At 35.6% G+C, this 22,841-nt stretch overlaps 1 protein-coding gene across 1 annotated transcript; it reads left to right on the plus strand.

Annotated features, from left to right (window-relative positions):
* The first annotated feature begins 4,249 nt into the window (after positions 1 to 4,249).
* LOC102804335 (uncharacterized) lies at positions 4,250 to 22,198 on the plus strand. Its single transcript, XM_006818022.3, has 9 exons — positions 4,250 to 4,323; positions 7,661 to 7,729; positions 8,027 to 8,129; positions 10,352 to 10,419; positions 11,246 to 11,315; positions 12,483 to 12,554; positions 17,542 to 17,637; positions 18,651 to 18,872; positions 20,044 to 22,198. Exons 1-9 carry the CDS (start codon positions 4,268 to 4,270, stop codon positions 21,118 to 21,120), a joined length of 1,833 nt encoding a protein of 610 aa, XP_006818085.1. The 5' UTR covers positions 4,250 to 4,267; the 3' UTR covers positions 21,121 to 22,198.
* Positions 22,199 to 22,841: the final 643 nt, after the last annotated feature.

The raw sequence follows: 22,841 nt of genomic DNA on the forward strand, positions 1-22,841 counted from the left end.
CCCTGGGGGCCTCCATTCCTTGATATTGCCCGAATCAACATGTGTTATTTATTTTATCATGATATTGAACAGACATCCACCATGCACAATTACACCTAACATACATCTCTCACACCCGCTCTGTCACAAAATAACAGCACTTATATTCGAAATATGCAATATTTTATTTCATGTATTTATTACAAGGGACACAGACGTGCAATTGCTCGTGTCAACTTTTGCCATGACCGCGATTCGGGCCCGTAGCTATTTTTTCATGGTTTTTTCAACGGACTTGGTAGCGTACCATGTATCATTCTGATTCTCAGTCCCGACCTCTCTTATCTCAGGTAGAGATTAACAGACATATTCCTGTTATAGGCGTTATTTTTTACGTTCACCCCTTAGAGGCGGACCATTCGATATCCTGGGGGCGGCAGGAAGACTGAAATGAAGCCTACATTTTTTCCCTATGGATTTTTTTTTTTTTTTTTTGCACTCAACAGTTTATATTTTTTTCAGTATTTTAAAGCGGGGGGAGTCATTACCTGCGCATGCGTCAGATGGCCATAGCGTGTCATTGTTTACAAACAAGCGTCTACCCATGAGCCTTTGCGTTTTTAAGCGTGTGTTGTTATCGTCGCTTGGGACTCAATTCCCGCGCGTGCGCAGGTGACGACTCTCCCGTTTAAGTAAAGTAGACGACTTTTATAATAGCCCTCTTTGACATCATGAACGGGTTTTGCTGTCAGTCCACCTCCTGGATGTCTTCTCTCTTCCAAACCACGATCTTCCAAACCAGGCTTCTAACCAGCACACTCTAAACTACTTGACATGTATTTACCGACCCACCTGAAAAAATTCTAGACCATTCTGGTAAAGGAGGAGAAGGAAGCGTTTGCAGATATCAAACCCTTGGCTGGAGAAGAACGTCAGGCTCTGGATGTTGAAAAACTAAGGCAATTCCTCAAACAATCGAGGAAAAGAGTGCAGGACCCCCGAAAGGGCAGAAAACGCACTTCTAGCCTTAAATAAACCAGTGCTTTGGCACACAAACCAAATGGCTCTTTTCAGGGCCACCACTTCCTCCCAAAATAGAACTACCGTTATTACTATTGACTCTGTTCATACAATCAATAACACAAAACGCAATAGACACTTCTCACGTAAGAAAAACATTGCAAGATGCAAACGAATAAAAAAATACAAAACTGGCTAAAAATAAACGGTTGGCTGATCAAGCTCAGTTGGCCTCAAATTTTATTCGGAAATTTTCGAGTAAAATTCTAACCCCAACAGAGGTCATTGTCCTTGACAACGGACTCAAATTTATACCAACCTCACCTAAACCAACTTATCACACTTTGCTCAGAGACATGTCTATGCTATCTAGGAGAATACGTATCAAATATTTAATGCGCAATAAACAATCTCAACAACATCCTTTCAAAATGAAACCAACATGGAACCCACCAGACTCACATGACAGTAGCCTCAAAAATTACATTGAGGCAACCAAAGTTGAGATATCCAAAATTACTACTAATAAACCCAAACAAAACATGAATTTTGCCGAAAGAGCAACAATAAATGATAACACAATTGTAATAAAACCACTCGAGAAAGGGCGTGGAATTGCAATCATGTATACAACTGACTATATATATGTCAACGAGTAATATTATACTAAAATTAGTGGTAACGATACCATAGTTACAACTAATTTGGTCCATGAGCTCGTTACAGAAATGGAATTAATCGATTGCGACACGTATACATATAAAGACCCATCAAACTACAAAGTTAGAACGCTCCGGTGGTATTTACTGCCTAAAGTACACAAACTACCACCAGAGGGCAGTATATTATTCGGTAGACCAATAATCAGTCGGTGGTTGCTCTGGTCCGACAGAGAAAATATCAGAATTGGTTGACCACTTTTTAATTCCAATCGTTAAAAGGAAACATACATAAATCGAAGATACTACTGATTTTATTAACAAAATCGAAAAAATACAAGTATCTGAAAATAACGTCCTAGTAACCATGGATGTCGTATCAATGTATACTAATACTGTGGCACGAAGAAGCGATCCGAGCAACCGTTAATGCAATGCAATGTGGAATTAGAATCGGATCACCATCTTCACCTGAGATTGCTGACATTACATTCCACCTACAGGAGAATCAGATTTTACTACTTGGTGATCGATATATTAAAACTTGGTATCGTTTTTGAGATGTCATCTTCATGGTATTCAAATGTGCCGTACCTGAATTACACAAATTCGTTCAGGAAGCTAATATGCTTCATAACAAATACTGGCTCACATTTGAATACTCCATGACGCATACCAAGACAACGGAAAAGTTTCAATATTTGAAACGTAATTATTGTCACCCAACATCAGTATCCAAAGGATTTATTAACTTAAAAAGCGAAACCATTCGGTATGCTCGAACATGTAATAATCTAAACGATTTCTTACATAAACCTAATCTATTTATTTAATGAGACACTCTTCAATTAATGAAAATGACAATCGTATCTCACATTTATGTGAATCAATGCTTAATAATGAAGGGCAAACAATATTCACAACTACATTCAACCCTTATATACTAGGGTCTAAGCTCAAGGAAGCCCTTGCATTTCGTAGAAATACTAACTTGAAAGATAAACTTACAAGTTCCACTCTACGTACTGACAAACTGCTGAAAAAAACGACACACCAAACGACGAAGAATTACTTTCCATTTTAACTTAATTGTATAATGAAAGTAATAACGTCGAACATTCTGAAAGCGAAATAAATCGAACGATTCGGTCAATTACTGTCCCGAAACAGCACCATCACACTAGTGAATAATCCAATTACGGATGAATTTGAGTGCTGTATCGACATAGGCTTTCTTCGTATTCAGTTTTGTATTCCATTATTGTTTCCGTGTTTACTTCTATCGGGATCACAACTGAAATATTTTAACACGGAATAATACATCTGTTACGTATTCAGTTAGCTAATGCAATACTGCCCTCAGTCGGTGAGATGTTCGTCAATCCGCAACCCCCATCGATAATGAATGCATTGTTAGAAACAGTTTATACAGAAATACAGCAGAAAGTCATTGTGAAAGAACTGTTAAACAACATAGTTGATGAAATTGTTGAGGGAAAGGATCAATAAAAGTCATTCTTTAAAAATATTATTTTTTGTCAGTTCTTGTCTTCATTTTTTTTTCAGGGGGTCTGAAAGTTTCAGATGTTTTCTACATGCATATAGTGTTAGGATTTTTTTATTCAAGCATTGTCATAGAATTTGTTTTCACAAAATCTTCCTGGCCCGTAACAGGATATTAAATGGTCCGCCCCTTATTGTCAAGGTGGCGATACATGTGTACAGCTGATTTGTAGCCAAATCGCCAACGTTCGTAACAACTGCGTTTCATCGCCACTAGCAATCAGTGTCACGAGAGTTTTTCGCCAGGGGCGGATACAGGATTTTTTTATGGGGGGGGGGGTCCAAACTTTAAAATCGCCAGACTAAGTTAATGATTTTTTTTATATTAAATTGAAATAAATTTTTCAACGGGGGGTCCGGACCCCAAGAACCCCATATACCCGCCACTGGTCTCGCCATTTATACACTCCCATATTTTTTGTCTACAGTGGACCGTAATTTTACTTGGTTGTTAAAATAACTTACAAGCAAACATGCGCAGATTTAGGGGGCTCGCCCCCTTCAGCCTGCAAAACAAAAAAAGTCAAATCAATTGACAAATCAAATGCGCGGCCACGTCAATAGCAGCCCCCCCCCCCCCCGCCACGAATTTCTGGACCCGCCAGTGGCAGAAGCTCCCCATTTCATTATTCCCCCTACTGTGATACTATATATTATAACAAGTTATTGGTATCTATACAAATGTGTTCTTCTAACGTGATCTTATTTTCTGTGATGCTTGTAATTTTTAGTTTAAAAATTAGTGGAAAGGGTTTTGGTTAACTTCCGAGTCGCAGACTACTTGTCGGCATGTGCCCCACGTCTCTGGAGTAACTCACCGCAGATGGCGCCAGACATTTTACGATGTCTTTCATTTTCATTTTCAATGTGGTTCAACCACAGCTGAACCACATTGAATGAGAAACGAGTTAAAAAAAGATTCATTTTACAATGATAGTTGAACTTTTTGGTATTACTCGAGTTTCATGAGTCGACACAATAGATAAAACATTTCTCGTGTCACTGACATTTGTAAGGCGCATGCTCAGTGTGATGTGGAAATCAAAATGGCTGCCTCCAGTGGAAAGGGGAGAGTATGTGGTCCATCGGAATCTGACGATAGGTAACCAGCTACACTTTTTTGACAAGTTATTTACATTACGCGGGTTCATTGTACATGGTTTCCAACTACATTCAGCAGTTTTGTTACTCGTATACTAATTTCATGACCTTAACTTGTTTCGAAAGTACATCGAACTCTGGTTACCAAAAAAGAAATTGCAGAATGACAATGAACGAGTCGTCGGGGACTGAGCTGTAAGTGTTCGGTCTCCGGGGAGTCGGTCTTGTTTCTGAAACCCCACACGTTAACCACTTATGTCAAATGAAATTATAGATAAATAGTTTATAAAAGTCACAGTCCAATCTTAGAATTTTTTGGATATTTTTTTATACTTAGTACATTTTTGTATCTGGTGGCTTTGTAGTGATCTTCATTGCACATCACATTCTCGCATACCCTTGCTCTTATATATTATTACGAGAATATCTCAAAGTATTGACTGACGTGCAGCAGAGGTCAATGCACGATGTACTGTCTGAGTGCATACTTTGAGGTATTCTCATAATAACCTTATTATTATACATCGTTACCTTCAAAGGATACATCATGAGAATGCCAAATTCCAAAAGTTTAGAACAGAATCAGCGAACATCTTTGTGCGGAGTCAGGTCAAACCCTGATGGCAACCATGTTTGTTTTTATTATTATTATATATATATATATATATATATATATATATATATAGAGGACGCTTATGCACATAATCATTCCATATTTGGAATTTGCATTTCCTTGTATGGTAGGATGAAAATACCCTTTAAAATAACGCAAAATTACGGCATGCTGTAACTTGTAGCGTTACAGTGACTGATGTATAATAATATGTATCACACCGTTACATCGACCTGTGCTGCGCGTCTGTCGATACTCCCGTTATACTGTCTTCGTGCATACTCTGAAGTATCCTCGTAATCTCTTCTTATTATCAACAAATGCAAGATTAATCACAATATCACAAAACATCAATACAATTTTGTAAATTCAAATGCAAGAAATAAAACCATGTTCATCTCAGACTGCGGTTTGGCTAGTTTCCTGTCTTCGAACAGCATGTAATATGTGCAATGTTTGCAATGTTTTTGAATGCGATGATAATCTCACAAAACAATTTCCTCATTGTTGAAGAACAATTCAGCAGGTGTTTTGCCATGAATAAGTTTGGATAGTAATACAGCTACTTACCTTGGCTTAACCATAGATAAACACCTCACTTGGAAACCTCACATAAAACATGTGTTAGCTAAAATACCACCATTTATAGGCTTAAATTCAAAATTACGCTACTTCTTTCCAAGGTTCCTTCTCATTCGACTTTATAACTCCTCAATTCTCCCACATTGATTTTATGGTTTAGAAGTATGAGGTAATACTTACCGCTCTTCCCTCGATCCAATTTATAAACAAACAAAAAAACTGGTATGCATTATATAATGTTTAAAGACGGACAGACTCACTCACAGCAGACCTTTCTTTAATTCTCTGGGTTTTCTTGACATTCATGACCAACACAAGCCCCAGTTAGCATGTTTTATTCTTAATCTGTACAACAATAATACTCCCATTAATCTAAGTAACTATTTCTCTTTTCCTGGCCATTCATACCAAAATAGATCCTTGTCAAATGAAAACTTTGCCTGCCCACATAAAAGAACTACCATTGGTCAATTTGTTCTCTGGATCATTATAGAACCAAATTGTGGAATAGCCTTCCTAACCATATTAGAAATATTTCCAATCACACTACTTTTAAGCAAACATTAAAAGAACATTTAGCCGACTCACATATTTAGTTTTCTATTTACATACCTGTGATGAAAAACAACTACCACCTGAACATTATTGTCAACTGAGTCTATTGCATCTATATTTATATTTATTGTTATTTCTATTAGATTGTATAAATGTAATATTATTCCTTCTTAACAAAATACCCGCTGAAATGATTATTTACCTCCATCATTATTCAGGAGCAGACTAGTCTAGCTTCACCTAAGCTCATCTCATATAGTTTAATTTAATGTGGATTTTCTTATGATTTAATGTGAGTTTTGCTTTGATTTTAATAGCTATATTGCCTCTAGCATGATGGTGAATGTGGAGTGTAAAATAAGCGAATGATTTCGGTCACATGTAAACGTTTGATGCGATACGATATCCACCATGTTTTTTCATAAACTAGATGACCTGAAACTGTGTTCTTTGACCTAAAAGGTGAAGTTGCTAATTAACCAATCAAAATGCTGGATGGTGCCAACGTGTTCAAATTACTATAGCTCATTTAAATTTGCTAATGACAGTTCAGGAACTTCATGGTGAACACAACATGGAAGAGATTTACTGATGCTGTAGTGCGATCGTTTGGCTTTGATTTTGATGGGGAAAACGTCATAGTTTTTTTTAATCAAGAAATTAATTGTTTTAAAAAGATAAACTGAGCATTGATGGAGAATTTAAAATTTTTTAAGAAACAAAGTTTACCCATTTACTTTATTTCCCTGCCCCTTCTCTGTTCATGTATGTTTGATGCTGCTTACATACATGTACTGTGTAAAATTTGATGCATGTTAATATTACATGCACACATTGCAATGCAGAAAACAATTACTGCAAAAAACAGTTACCTGCTGCCTTTATCTGTTGAATTCAACTGTGATTGAATCTTTATTTAAAAAAAAAAATACTGTTTTGATAGAATTATATTTTGATCGTGAAAATACTTCACAACAGAAATAGCCTGACATGTTATGAAAATTAGTTGCGCCCTCGCTGGCTGAACGGCATCACACCTGACAGAATAGTGTATGTCTTGTTGTCAAGATAAATACTGCGAATTCGCAAAGTTCACGCCTTCTTGCAATGAATTTCAATGAATATTCATTTTGGTGGCCATCGTAACACCACGCGAAAGGTGCAACTCACACGACCTTGTCAGGCTATATCAGACTGTGTCTTTCCTTTGCAGATGAGATGATAAGTTTGCATTGTCATCAAAAATCAGACTGTTTTCAACAAATTGGGTGGAAATTTGCCAGCACCTTATTACACATTATGTCAACAAATAAACTCTGCTGTGAATGGTTACTTTTTGATGGCTGTCACTATCTGAAGTTCCTGCAATTTAATTGGTGCCGACAAAAATATATCTGGGAAGTGAAAAACTACATCATTATGTCAGGTGTCTGTTGAGTTTGGAGCACTGCAGAGGCTGCAACTCGCACAACCTTGTCAGGCTATGTCTTTGATGTGTTAGTGATCACAAACCAGCTCATTATTCACATGTACACACAAAAAGGTGATTTAGTATTTCTGTTATGTTAAATGCTGTTCTTATTTACAGTCTAGCACAAGAATTGGAACTCCTAGAAGCTATTTACATTAGTGAGTTGACTGTGGATCAAAATGTAAGGTGGGTGAAAAGTTTGAAATTATGACAGCAGGGACCATCATCACAAGGTTTAAAATTGTTAGATACATGTTGATTGATTGGAAAGTGTAGGCAAATTTTACGATTCACATGCAACAGAAACTTACACCTAGTGACCAGATTCAAATGGAGAAAGTGGATTCAAATTGATATTTGACTATCTTGATCTGGTTTAAAGTGTAGTCATAATTGTAAGAGAATTCAAGCACATGCTTGATATTACATTACAAATGTTACTGCACAGTATGGTAATCCATCATTATTGTCTGTGTGTTTTAGTGATGCAGCTTGTAGTCTGAGTTTAGAGTTGCATCCCGCAACAGCTGAAGATATTGATACGCAATATGTCCGTATAACATTGGTTCTAAAGTTATCAGAAAATGTGAGTAATATTCTTGTATTGTCACTTTAAGGGGTTAGGTTATTCAGTTAATTAGATTCTGCTGTGTATACATGTTGCTCGACCAACGATCAGAAGTTTTCGACAATGAAAATTTTGTTACGCAAATAATATCCTAATAAAATATGCAGTTAACAGTTGTTTGTGTTCATTGTAAAATGTTGTGGAAATTAAAGATAAGATAACCAGTTTTTTTAGCTCCGCTGTCGACTTTGTCGAGCGGAGCTTATCAGATGAGTGATTGTCCGTCGTCCGTGTCAACGTTTTACTTTTTCGACTTCTTCTTGAAAACTACAAGCCTCAATGCTTTGATACTTGGTGTATATGTACCTTGGGTAGACCTCTTTCAGATTTCATTTCATGATGATATCTTCAATTCTCTAATTTTGGTGAATATTTTTCTCATTTTTGGTAAAAAGTGATATATTTGACTTCTTTCAAAAAAAAACCCCAAGTCCGATTACTTTGATATTACATATATAGGTACTACATGTGAACCTCTCTCAGATTTGTTCATTTTGTGATGATATCTTTAATGATCCAATTTTGGTCAATATTTTTGTCATTTTTGCTAAAAAGTGATATTTTTGACTTCTTGTTGAAAACCGCAAGCCCAATTGCTTTGATATTATACATATATGTACTACACGTGGGCCTTTTTCAGATTTGTTCATTTCATGGTGATATCTTTAATTATCTAATTTTGATGATTTTTTTTGTCATTTTTGGTGAAAAGTGATATTTTTGAATTCTTGTTGAAAACAGCAAGTCCGTTTGTTTGATACTATACATATTGTTTATTTTCTAATGATATCTTTTGTTCTTTAATTGAAATGTGCATTGCTAATAGCGGAGCTATCTCAGCCGAGAGGCTGCTTGTTTTTGTTTATCCATAATGTTCCCCTTAACCTGGCACATGTTGAATGAAAACTGGTCACTTGATAGTTTTTGAGGGTGTGCTTTCTTAACTGCCTGAATATCCTTGTTGCTTAAGTCACTCTACTATTACACAGTCCAAAAGCGGGGCTTACAGATAGACCTCTGTGCGTGCGTCTGTGTGTCCATGCATGTGTGTGTGCGCCTGTCCGGACCTATAATATCTTAGACATGCCTGGACCAATTACATTTAGACTTCACACATACATCATACATAATATTATACATATGCACAATTTGTTTCACGATCTGATCCAAGATGGCCAAATGCGGCCATTTTTGAACTGAAATCAAGCATTTTTGGCATTCCGGAACTAGATCTTGGCTGTTTAAGAGATGGATTTTGTTCAAAGTTGGTATATACATTGAACATTCTGGGACCTTGATGCACATCATTTTGTTTTTCAGATCAAATTTAAAATTGCCGACTGGTGGCCATTCTGTTTCAATCAATGCAGTTCCAGTGCCTCTGACATGCTTTGACTGATTATGTTAAAATTGTATATATTCATTATACATCATGTCATAGATATACAGATGTATTCAAAATCACTGACTGGTGGCCATTTTGTTTTAATTATTACTGTTTCAGAACAATATCTCTTAATTATTGACAAGTACATCGTTTGATGATCACATACAAGATAACTGAATGTGAACCATTTTAATTTTAAAAAATCATCATAATCAAGCATCTGGATCCATATTTCTGGCATGTTTATATTCCAACTATATTACTAATCACAAAAACTATATGTCTTAAATTTGATAACTAACGGGAAATGTGCCATGCATGGCTTGGTATTTCATAAATTAATACGGTTTTGATGTTCTTCTCACTGCCTTCGCATTGAAAGAGATCATGGTGTAATTGAGAGAGACGAATGTCTTTGCCCTCTTTGTGACATAGATGAAATTGAAAATGAGTTTCACTTTCTCCTTGTTTGCCCATATTACCATGAATTGCGAACCTCATACTTACACAATACATTTTATAATACCCCATCTTTTGATAAATTTATAGATCTTGTTACTTCTCAAAATTCTGACATTTTACAACCACTGGCTGCATACATCTTTCATGCATTGAAACTTAGGAACGAGATATGTGATTTTATTTAAATATTCTGTAAAATATTTTTATTTTTTGAATATTCTTCTTGTACGTGTAAATACTTTTATGGGTCGATGGCCTTAAATTTGTAAATAAAGACCATATATATATATAAATTAATACAATACTAACTAAAATACTGATGTTTTTTTAGTATCCTCAAACAGTGCCAGAAATTCTAATACAGAATTCAAGAGGACTTTCAGATGAACAACTTACAAGGTAAGATAAAATCGTAAAAATCCTACGATGTTGCATTTTATTTGAGTGATCTTGGTATACACAAGTAAATCATTTGATATGTCAGAGGTTTTGTGTGATAACCCTATTTCTCTGCATAGTTTCAGATGTTTTTATGCTATGGAGTCAATGGAGAGAATTAAATTTGATTTTTAAAACATGTTTTCCTTTGTGAAAATAGCTGCATACACTGGTAATTTCCTGTGAACAACAGACAGACATTCAAGCATTTGTACTCAATACTATTATTTTCAACTGTAAAACAATAAATGCATTTGTTTTGTTCATGTGAGTTTATCAATTTGGCCACTCAGAATATTTTTTATGTAATTGCGTTGTAAGATCTAAAATGCTTTATAAATACAAATGTTTTTTGGGTGATAGTAAGATCAATTTAATACTACTGTAAAATCATTAATTATTCATTGGGTTTTAATTTTGTTGTTTTTACTGTTAACTATAATCCGCTGAGTTAAATCCACATGAACTTGTCCAATTAATAGAAATCTTTGTTTTTCAGGCAAATTCATGAACCCAGTGATTATGCTCAAAACAGTGAAATTAAACGTCATTGAAAATAAATGGTTTTACAGTATTTTATGTTTAAAAGTTTAAATATCAGTGTATGTGTATAGTATAGTTTTTGTGTGTGTCAAAGTAATCCGATAGTGTTAAATGTGTCAGTTAAGTCTATGGTGGAGTGCGATTTCACCACAAAGAGATGTGTTTTTTGTGTATATAACTTGTATATGATTACATTTCTCCACTGTGATTGTATTATTATAATTTGAAACTTTTATACTTTCAGTCTACATGCCAAATTATATCATCTCGCTGAAGAAAGGCAGGGATGTGCCATGTTGTATGAACTCATTGAAGTAAGTATACAATGATGTGTTTTATATTAGACTTAGTCTAAAGCCTATGACAATTCCCTGCAAACAGAAGGTTTATAATTTATCTCACTGGCGATGTGGTCCAGAACAGAATTGTGTATAAAATTCGAAGTGTTCCCTTAATATACGAGAAACACTCTGTAAATTGTGGTTGATGAGAATCTCGGATCTTTTTTTTCTTGAGGCCTATATAACAACAAAGGTCCAACTTTTAGTAGGATTGCATAAGGTTTTCATACATGATTACAATGTATGTCTAAAAAAATTGCAAAATGCAGGTTTACCTACGAACTTGTTTCAAGTTCAAATCCTTGAAAATTATTGCTAAAGAAACAATCAGTCAGTACAAAAATCTTGCCTATGCAACAGATCATAAAGAGGTGAAAGGTCACACAGACAATGCAAGTGACCTGTGAGGGCGCTAATCAGAAATAGCTAGGTAAATGCCCTATTTATGAATATATATATATATATATATAGTTCTGGTACACAAGCAAAAGGCCACTCAATGCAGTCAACACTGTATATTGTGAATATATTTCAAAACATTCTCTTCATTGAGACTGAAATCCAGGTCATTCTAAATTAACTCCTGGTCAGTATGACAGTGGCGCTTTGATGCACTATATATATAATAAAGAAACAAAGACACCTAAAATCAATTCCAAAATTATTTTAATAAACCAAAAGTTTAATAATAAAGTCACGTATGTAACAGCTCTTACCAAAATTGATGTGGAACCATTTTGACCATACAGCAGTAAACAGAGATCAGAAATCAATTTGCATATTCAGACTCAGGAACAATGACACCACAATTGTTTGCACACAATGGCACAGATCAGTACAGTAACACATAGTGGCTGTCTCACCAAAAATATCAAAGTGTGAGTCACACTGTAAGTGACTTTTAAAAACAAATTACAGAATTATATTAATGTTTTATGATATACCTGACAGCTGTCAATAGACTTCATTTGAATCTGTAACAATTTATATCGTAATAGCGAACTCGATGTCAAAAAAACGAAGCAGAAATAAAGAAACAGATCTCCACTATAGAGGGCCCCAATCATAATATAATATGGTACTTAAATACTGTATAGTAATTGCTAATGGCTTAATGTCATCATTTCTTCCGATTCTCAGCTTGCCAAGGAAAGTTTGACTCGCAATAACCTTCCATCTGTACAGTGTGTGATATGCCTGTATGAACTGATGGTAAGTATACGTATCTACACACATTCCCACCTTCCAAATTTTGTTAATGATTTAGTTGAAACTAAAGATGTTATGTGACGTCATTTGAACTATTCATCTACTTTGAAAACTTGCTATAATGAATAATATGACAAAAGATCTGTTAATTATTAATTTGGATTGGATTCATCCGTCCATCTGTTAGTACCTAGTCGTTTATTGATATCTGTTCATTCGGAGCCATCTCCTTCTGATTTTTTTCAAACTCAGTACAAAATCAATACATATTTATATGGCCAATAGGCGGCTATTTCTGTTTTTGTTAATGTTCATGCTTATCTAGCCTGCCAAGCCCAATTTTGATCAATTCGTGCGTTATAAATTATATATGAGCATAGTACTATACATTTGTCATGGAAAGAAGATTGATTACATGTATATCTTTTTAATGTTACTGACATTGTCTAGTTTGAAACACACTAGAATCCTGAAACATTGGTTTTGATTTTGCATGAATTGCCTTACAAAAATTATTAAGAAAAACAAAAAAAAACTGATACCCAGTATGAAGTAGCACATACCGTACTTGACTGCGTTAGCGCCCATGCCAGGGCAAGCGCCCACCCCCCACTTTTGCGCAATTTTTATATTTGGGGTCACATTCGGCAAAGCGCCCACGCCTTCAAAATGCAAATAATTTAAAACTTGGTCTTGCGGTACGAATCTTGGTAATCGTTTTTTATATGATACAGCGTGGATATTGACCGTTGTGAACATGTTGTGAATGCGTAGAACACGGTAACCGTGCGTAAACTATGTTTCGACAATGACCTGTTAATACAAGTAAAATGCGGTAAATATTTCATGCCATATACAGTTTACCTCTCAAAAATGGCTAGTTACTAGTTTTTTGGAAAAACTATGTCGTTTTTTCGCTGAAATCAATTCCAACAGATCATACTTCAACATCGATAATTCACTTCCGCATTGTGTTACCGGAAAGTCTTCGGGAATTTCCAAAGAATTGCGTCAGTACAACACAGCATTGTGATTGGTTAATAACCAACTTGACCCATTAGGTCAAAGGACGCCGCTGCAGGTGAAATATGCAAATGCATCATGGCGGAAAGTGATTTTCATCGAGAGTTTGCATACAATCCAACACCTTCGTCAGTGGAGATAATATGACAATTTTTACTTCAACTGTGTTCCAACAGACTCAAATGTTTTTAATTTCGTAAATTCTGGTGGTACATAATTAATATTGTAATAAAATGTGCATATTTTTTGTGATCATTTCTGTTTCTTCATTGTGAAAATCAATGACGACTCAACTAATTTCGTAATTTGATTTCCCTTAAAGACGTAATCTGTCACTTGATGAATCAAATTTTTCATTTGCACTCTTTTTCGAGGGGGGTGCTCGGGTAAGCGCCCACCCCTAAAAAATCGTGATTTTCTGAGTTGAGGCCCCTGGGCGATAACGCGGTCGAGTACGTATTACAAGTTTAACTGTTCATTCATTTAATGATATATGTAAACATGATGCTAGATCAGATTAATGTATTTATTCATAAATGATTGAAGTTGCTATCCCTCAAGCTAGTTTCAGTTACAGAGGTTGATAAGTTGTTGTACACCACAGATTGACAATATAAGGTTACTACGAAGATACCTCAAAGTATGTCAGAGTGCATACTTTGAGGTATCTTCATAATAACCTTATTATTATACATCTTTTCCTACCAAGGATACATCATTGGAATGCCGAAATTCAAAAAGTGTAGAACATAATCATCAAACTTCTTTGTATGGAGTCCGGTCAAACCCTGGTGGCAGCCATGTTTGTTTGACGAAGTACATTTGTCCGTGCAACCGTGTGTCTGTCCGTTCGTGCGTTTGTCCAGAGTCATATTTCAGAATTCGTTGGTCCGATTCCATTCATTCTTTGCATGTGCCTAGTCTTTTATGTGGGACATATGCACATGCAGTGGTTTAGTGATTCGATTCAAAATGGCCGACTGGCAGCCATCTTGTTTTTTCTTGCTTTGTCAGTTTTCATTCAAAATTGATACATAGATTATACATTTTAGGATACATGTCCATGACAATCTCTTTAACAATTGAATAGAAGATGGCCGACTGGCAGGCATCTTGTTTTTTTTTTTTAAATGTGGTATCTTGCACATGCTTTGTCAGTTTTCATTCAAATTTGGCAAATACTTTATACATGTTAGGATACATGTCCATGACAAAATCGGATCAAGGATGGCTGATTGACATCCATCTGACTTTTTGGCCTTTACTACTATATTTCCAAGATTTATGTACCATTTTCATTCGTAATTGGCACATACATTATACATGCCACTTTGTCGGTTGTTTTTATTTTTGGCCATATTACTATATCACCCATGTATTATTTTCATTGATATTTAGCATGTCATAAATGGATACATGTACATGTCAATTCAATTTGCAATTTGATCAAATATGGCCGACTGGCAGCCATCTTGTTTGTTTAAAATGTGATAACTTGGACATGCTTTCACTTGTGATCTATGTTTTTCTTTGCTATGTCTTAAACTGGAGCAGCCGTCATGCAACACATGTTCGAATTTGATGTAAATAAACAATCTGTTGTATACGCCACTTTGGACTCCAGTTTCAAGGACACGCTCGCAACAACCCCTCCACTTTAATATAACAAGCATGAAAAGAACTTTCACAAATTTAACGAGAACTGTGTCATTTTCAATGACTTGTTAGTCCCCGTTCGGACGCAGTCCGAAAACGGGGACTTATGTTTTGCCCTGTGTGCGTCCGTGCGTCCGTGATCACCTGTATCTTGAACATGCATGGACCGATTAAGTTCAAACTTCACTCATACATCACACCTTATATGGGACATATGCACATGCATTTTTTTCATGATCCGATTAACGATAGCCGAATAGCGGCCATTTTAAGGCCGAAAATGCATCAAAATCGCACATTTTCACCATTCCGGACCCGGATCTCAGTTATGCATGGACGGATTTTGTTCAAATTTGGTACATACATTAAACATAATAGGACCTTGATGCACGTCATTTTTTTTTTTGGATCGGGTTCGAAATGGCCGACTGGCGGCCATTTTGTTTTAAAGAATTCAGTTCTGGATCCGTATCCGAGACATGTCTGGATTGATCAAGTTCAAACTTCACACACACAAGGTACATCATGTCACAAATATGTATGTGCATTTGTTTCATGATCTCATTAACGATAGCCGAATAGCGGCCATTTTAAGGCCGAAAATGCATCAAAATTGCACATTTTCACCATTCCGGACCCGGATCTCAGTTATGCATGGACGGATTTTGTTCAAATTTGGTACATACATTAAACATAATAGGACCTTGATGCACGTCATTTTTTTTTTTGGATCGGGTTCGAAATGGCCGACTGGCAGCCATTTTGTTTTAAAGAATTCAGTTCTGGATCCGTATCTGAGACATGCTTGGATTGATCGAGTTCAAACTTCACACACACAAGGTACATCATGTCACAAATATGTATGTGCATTTGTTTCATGATCTCATTAACGATAGCCAAATGGCGGTCGCTTTAAGGCCGAAAATGCATTGAAATCGCACATTTTCACCATTCCGGACCCGGATCTCAGTTATGCATGGACGGATTTCATTCAAATTTGGTACATACATTAAACATAATAGGACCTTGATGCACGTCATTTTTTTTTCGGATCAAGTTCGAAATAGCCGACTGGCGGCCATTTTGTTTTAAAGAATTCAGTTCTGGATCCGTATCCGAGACATATCTGGATTGATCAAGTTCAAACTTCACACACACAAGGTACATCATGTCACAAATATGTATGTGCATTTGTTTCATGATCTCATTAACGATAGCCAAATGGGGGCCGCTTTAAGGCCGAAAATGCATTGAAATCGCACATTTTCACCATTCCGGACCCGTATCTCAGTTATGCATGGATGGATTTTGTTCAAATTTGGTACATACATTAAACATAATAGGACCTTGATGCACGTCTTTTTTTTTTTCCGGATCAAATTCGAAATGGCCGACTGGCGGCCATTTTGTTAAAGAATTCAGTTCTGGATCCGTATCCAAGACATGTCTGGATTGATCAAGTTCAAACTTCACACACACATGGTACATCATGTCACAAATAGATATGTGCATTTGTTTCATGATCTGCTTAACAATAGCGGAATGATGGCCATTTTAAGGCCGAAAATGCATCAAAATCACATATTTTCACAATTCCAGAACCGGATCTCAGTCATGCATGGATGGATTTTGTTCAGATTTAGCACAATGTGTTGTACATATGCAGGTGCATTTCGGTCATGATCTGCTTTGAATGTATATGTCACTCAAATATGAACGGAACGGGGACGTGTCATTGACAATGACTTGTTATTATTAGAGAACGCTTACATGTGTAATCATTCCATATTTGGAATTATCATTTCCTAATATGGTAGAATGAAAATACCCCGTAAAATACATTATGGTGACTGGCTGCCATTTTGTTTTAATTAATGCTGTTCCAGAGCAATATTTTCAATATGATCAGATACAAGATGTCAATCATTTAAATGTCATAATCAAGCATCAGCTTCTGGATCAATAATTTTGACATGTTTATGTCAAATTATATTACTATAAACAAAACTATATATCTTAAATTTGATAACTAACAGGGACTGTGCTGTGCCATGCATGGCTTGTTGCAGTCCTGCTCAGGAACCGCTAGTGTACAAAACGAATGCTCTGAATTTGCATAAACATTTGATTATGCAAATTTTGAAAAAGTCACTGACAGCACCAGGTGGAAGAGATTTTTAGTTCTCATTTGAACGTTGTCCTTTTTTATGTTAAAATTCATCAAGATCAAACATTTATGCCATTGTTGAAATTTCAAACTTGAATCCACGTCCTACACCATTTTTAACTGTGCTTGTACTTTCCTACACAGAAAGATGATGAATTTATCAAGACGACATGTTATCATTATTTTCACTCGCATTGTCTGGCAAATTATATTGAACATGCTTTACATGAAGAAGAACAGGTAAGCAGTGTTTTAGTCTCCTTCCCACACAAGCCAAAGAACCTGTTTTTCTGTATTTAAAATTCTTCAGTTATAATGGAATGTCAAGGTAACAGGCAAGAATTTAAAACAGGAAACTAGTGACAAATACAAATCTGTCATCATAACGTCATAAGTTACAGCGTGCCGTAATTTTGCGATATTTTACGTTGTATTTTCATTCTACCATATAAGGAAATGCGAATTCCAAATATGGAATGATAAAGCGCGTCAGCGTCCTCTAATAATAAAAACAAACATGGATGCCACCAGAGTTTGACCAGACTCCACACAAAGAAGTTTGGAAGAAAAAGATGTATAATAATAAGGTTATTACGAGCATACCTCAAAGTATGCACTCAGACAGTACGCTGTCGCATCGACCTCCACTGCACGTCGGTCGATACTCCCGCTGTACTGACTTCGTGCATACTTTGGGGTATCCTCATAATAACCTTATATTATGACATGCTGATGGTGCATATCATTCACAGTAATGTGTAGTGTGAAATACAGCTTACCATGTACTCACCTGGGACCTGTATACTATTTTATTCTCTCACCATGACTAAATCCAACATTACTACTTCGGCCATTTGTTGTTTAATATTGGCAAAAGATTAACATAAAATTCAATCATGTTTCATTTATTAGTAGTTTCCTTAAAACATTATATTTTTGACATTGTTCATAGTTTGAATATTGATTTATGTGACCGACTTACAAGTACATATGAATAAACTTATTTGCCTTCTGACTTCCGTTAGCTATGATCAGTCTCATAGAACAGACATTTTTGACAATAGAAAGAGGTGTTGAAATCAGACTGGTGTTGGTTAAAAAAACACTTCTGTTGATGCCTCCAAGAAGTTGAAGGCCAATTGTACCAATAGTCATGAAAATATTTTAACCATGTAGCTGCAATTAATCTCAACTCTGTAGCATTTTACAGTCTGGTTTTCCCATTAACTGTACCATAATATCGTCATTGATAGGTGGTATGTCTGGTGTGTAGAGAAGATATAGAATATGATTTAGATCTACTCAGACAAGCAGAGCTACCACGACATTTACTGGAACCTGATACTTATGTACCCAACAGTGAGATGAGAAAACAACAGGAGAAAATGGCTGCCTTGTTCCAGAAACAAAAAAACAAAGGTGCTATTATTGATATTGAAGCTGAAAAGAATAAATTTCTAATCGATATCTCAGCTGTAAGTCAATTTCCTAATCGGTCTGTTACCATCTGTAAGATAATGTATTGCTGTATTATAAAGTATTTGAAAGCTTGGATTACAGGAGCTGACAACCACGTTTTGTTAAATTATTTGCTCAAAGGGTTCTGCACATTGCATCCTGTATGCACAAGATATGGGTGCTATATTAACATAGGTGGTGACTTGATTATTTATTAACATTCGATATCTCAAAAATTGGATTTAAGTTAAAATTGTGGTAGAGGTGCTCTGGAATAAATTAGACTAAAATCACAGATGTAAACAAAAATACCAACCTATAAATCCAGCAAACAACTAAATGAGAAAAAATAATGAACATCGACATCAAAAAATAAATGTGTGTTTTTCATACATCAAACATTCTGAGTTTAAACTCATTTGATTAGCATATCAGTCATTAAATAACATACTAATTTGCACATTGCCAGTGAAACTACCATAGGATTGGCACATCACAACTATTGCAAACCAATAGGTGATTTTCCGTTCAACTACGAGATTTCGCGAGTTGCATGAAAGACGCGCAACAAACATCTGCTGCAAAAATCGAATGACTTGATTTGTAGCTCATATCGACTGGCCAATCTTCGACAAAGGAATATTGCTTTTGAATACCCTTACTTAATCGAAATTGCCTATCATCAAATGCGTACAGCACATTATTAAGCATGACATTATCCCCAAAATACTTTCACATTTGTCGAATCCCATGCGATGACGCCACTACGATGCTATAACCTTTGTTTGTCCTGTTTTTACGTTTGATTTCATGCATAACGCGCAATTCTCGCAGTAAACGGAAAATGGTCAATTTGTTGTCTAAATTCTTATATCATTCATTATTAAGTATTTTAAGTGCATATATAAAGGTATCCTTCGTAATATACTACACAAATACCAATTATGTTTTTTTTTTCTCATTTGCATATTAACATTAAGTACATTTTCATAGGTACAGCAGTGTAAACTGCACTACATGTGTAATACTGAAGATTACCTAATAATTTTTTCAGCAATTATTTTGTATCCATGCACACACACATGCACAGAGCTTGATCCAGTTATTAATCAATTCCAGTATTTGTTAAAGCCTTAATTGTTTCAGCAGATTTATATTATCGGTAATATGTTTAATTGTACTTTACAGACTCAAGTTGAGAGCCAACATGATGTGAGTGAACAACAGTTGACACCCTCTGACACAAAATTGGACAATCATGAAGATGCAGAGAAAGTAACTGTGCAAGAAAAAACAAAATTAGAAACAAAGAAAACAAAAATTGAGATAGTAAAAGATAAAAATTCAAGGAAACCAGATAGTGCTAGACCTAAGAGTTGGAGGCCTTATAGTGAGAGACCGCGGCAAGGAAGAGATCGCCCTCATAGGCCCAGAAGTGAGAAATACTATACTGATAGAGGGCAACATGGAGATAAATTTGTCAAAAAGTCTCAGAGAAATTCAGCAGAAAGCACTCGCAAGGAATCGGTGAACACAAGTGAACGTACAACTAGTGATAGAACTAAACAGGTCCCTGCTGCTAAATCAACTGACACTGAGAAAAAAGTTGCAAAAAATAATGATGATTGTGATAAAATCAATGATGAAATAGAGAAAAAGTGCAACATAAATGATAGTCATGTTAGTGATTCAAAAAGCAGACCGCAGCCTGGGAATTATAGATTTCCTTGGAAGACTGGTGGACGTGGAAGAGGCAGAGGTCATTATCACCACAGTTATGAGCATCACCATAGAGATAAGACCCATCACTATGGATACCAGCAGCATGATGGCCACCAATACCAGAGACAAAATAGAAGAGACAAAGATAGGACTAAAATGGAGGATGAGGAGAAATTTAGGGATGATAAAAATGACATCTCTAAATTTCCAGATAGACCTAAAAATCATAAGGAGAACGAAAAAGAAAGCAGACATTTTTCAAAAGAACAAAAAGATGAAAGAGACACGGTCAACAAGAGGAATACTGAAGATGCAGCTGCTATCAAAAAGACACTAAGATTTCACGATAGGAAAGTAGAATATGATAAAAAAAATGAAAGGACAGAACCACAGACAGATATTCAAATTAAGTTCCATCACTCATCAAGCAAAATTGATGAGACCAAAAAAGTAGTTAAACCTCCTCCAGGTTTTGAAGTTGATAAACGTAGACGAGAAAACAAGCCTGTTAAAGATTCGCCGGGTGTTGAAGACTTTAGATGACAGAGGCTGAAACATAGTCCAGATCTCATTTACAGGACGTTGCTCCCTATAACGGGGCAGATAGATACAGACGATTGTACAAAACTGATAATATATACCTGCTTCAGAATTCAAATTCAGAAATATTGCCAGTTATTTTTAATTACGGAATGGAGGCTTGTATTCAAATTGTGCACATTGTCATCGAAATGATCAGATTATCCTGTACTTTGTAGGAATTGACTCAATATGTAATGCATACGTGTACTTGTATGTAAGGTTACAATAACAGTAATTTAAATTTCAGTTTTCAGACTTGTTAATATTCAGGGAACGGATACAGTCACTTTGCAATGACATTATTGTCACATTGCGTCTTGAGATGCATTTGTACAAGTAACGATGGTTGGTGTGTGTGTGTGTGTGTGTGTGTGCTCTCCTCTGAATCAGCCACTGATTAATATTCCATATAAGCATGAATACATTATCTAGTTGATTTGAAATTGATTTCACCCGTACATGCATCAGATGAAATTTAACACACTGTGACCCAATTAATTTCTTTACGTACATGTGAATGCTGAGTTGTTGATTGAAATTTTTTTTTATGTATTTTATGAGGATTCTTTGCAGCATATGGAATGCATATTGAAAACATTAGAATGTTACAACTGGTATTATAAATTGTCATATGACTGACAATAACTTAACTACAGTCAAAACAAAATAGTGATTAAGAAATCTGATTTTGTTCTTGTTTCTCCAGGTTTATTTATGTGTATGTCTATGTATGACGTCACTGATAATGTGACCCTGGACCTCATTTTCAGAAGTTGGGGGCCATCTGCAGATGGTCTATAAATTATTTATCATTGTCACTTGACAGAAAGAATTGTCTTTTCAACACTTATGCCTGTTACTTTGACTCAGAACATTGTTTTTGCTCGGTTTTATTGAAAGAAGCTATATATACTATATAATTTCTATATTTAAGATATATTTGTTGCCAAGGTAATTTGAAGGCAATAACCCCTGTAGTGAAAAACTTGTGTTGTACTGTGTGAAGTATGCAATAAATTGCCACTTGAGAAATTGTAAATTTATATTTCTTGCTACACTATTACCTGTTCTCATGACACTGACAGTTTACAACTGAAATTACCTTACCACAGGCACAATACATTTTCTACTGCTATCATGACAACACATCATTCATAATAAAAATGGGTGATACTTTGGTGATAAATAGCTATATATTAGGTCGACTATTTTAAATTAGAGGGTATTGCTCAACATGCAGTAAACTGACAGAGTACAATGTAGACTTGGTGAAGTACACAAATACTACGTCATGTGCAGGCTGTTATTGGATTGATCAATGCCTGGACAACAGGGAGTAAACATTTACAAATATAAACATTTCTAACAAATTGTTGAGTTCTATACATGCATTGAAACTCCTATGCCCAAATCGAATTCAAGGGCAAAACCTAATTATTGTCAATACGAAGGTATTGCTACATTCTCCCCCCGAAGTTCACCAACCATTCATACATTTCATAGAGTTGATCTCAAATGCAATGATGGAATCTCAGAATGCAATCAATATTCAGATATAAGCAATGTGTTGACAAACGCTGTGTACTCTATTCCTGCGTCGCATGGGGGCGTTGTCAGAGCAGTTGTAACGATACAATCTATCAGTATTGACTGGCATCAGATTGTATAACAAAACGCTGAAG

The sequence above is a fragment of the Saccoglossus kowalevskii genome, chromosome 16 (genome assembly GCF_978046115.1).
Source record: "Saccoglossus kowalevskii chromosome 16, keSacKowa6.1, whole genome shotgun sequence".
In the NCBI taxonomy this organism is placed as follows: domain Eukaryota; kingdom Metazoa; phylum Hemichordata; class Enteropneusta; family Harrimaniidae; genus Saccoglossus; species Saccoglossus kowalevskii.

Coding starts and splice junctions, on each gene's coding strand:
- LOC102804335 (XM_006818022.3), top strand. CDS start 4,268: ATGGCTGCCTCCAGTGGAAAGGGGAGAGTATGTGGTCCATCGGAATCT. Junction 4,324..7,660: donor CCATCGGAATCTGACGATAG/GTAACCAGCTAC, acceptor TCTTATTTACAG/TCTAGCACAAGAATTGGAAC. Junction 18,873..20,043: donor TTCTAATCGATATCTCAGCT/GTAAGTCAATTT, acceptor TGTACTTTACAG/ACTCAAGTTGAGAGCCAACA.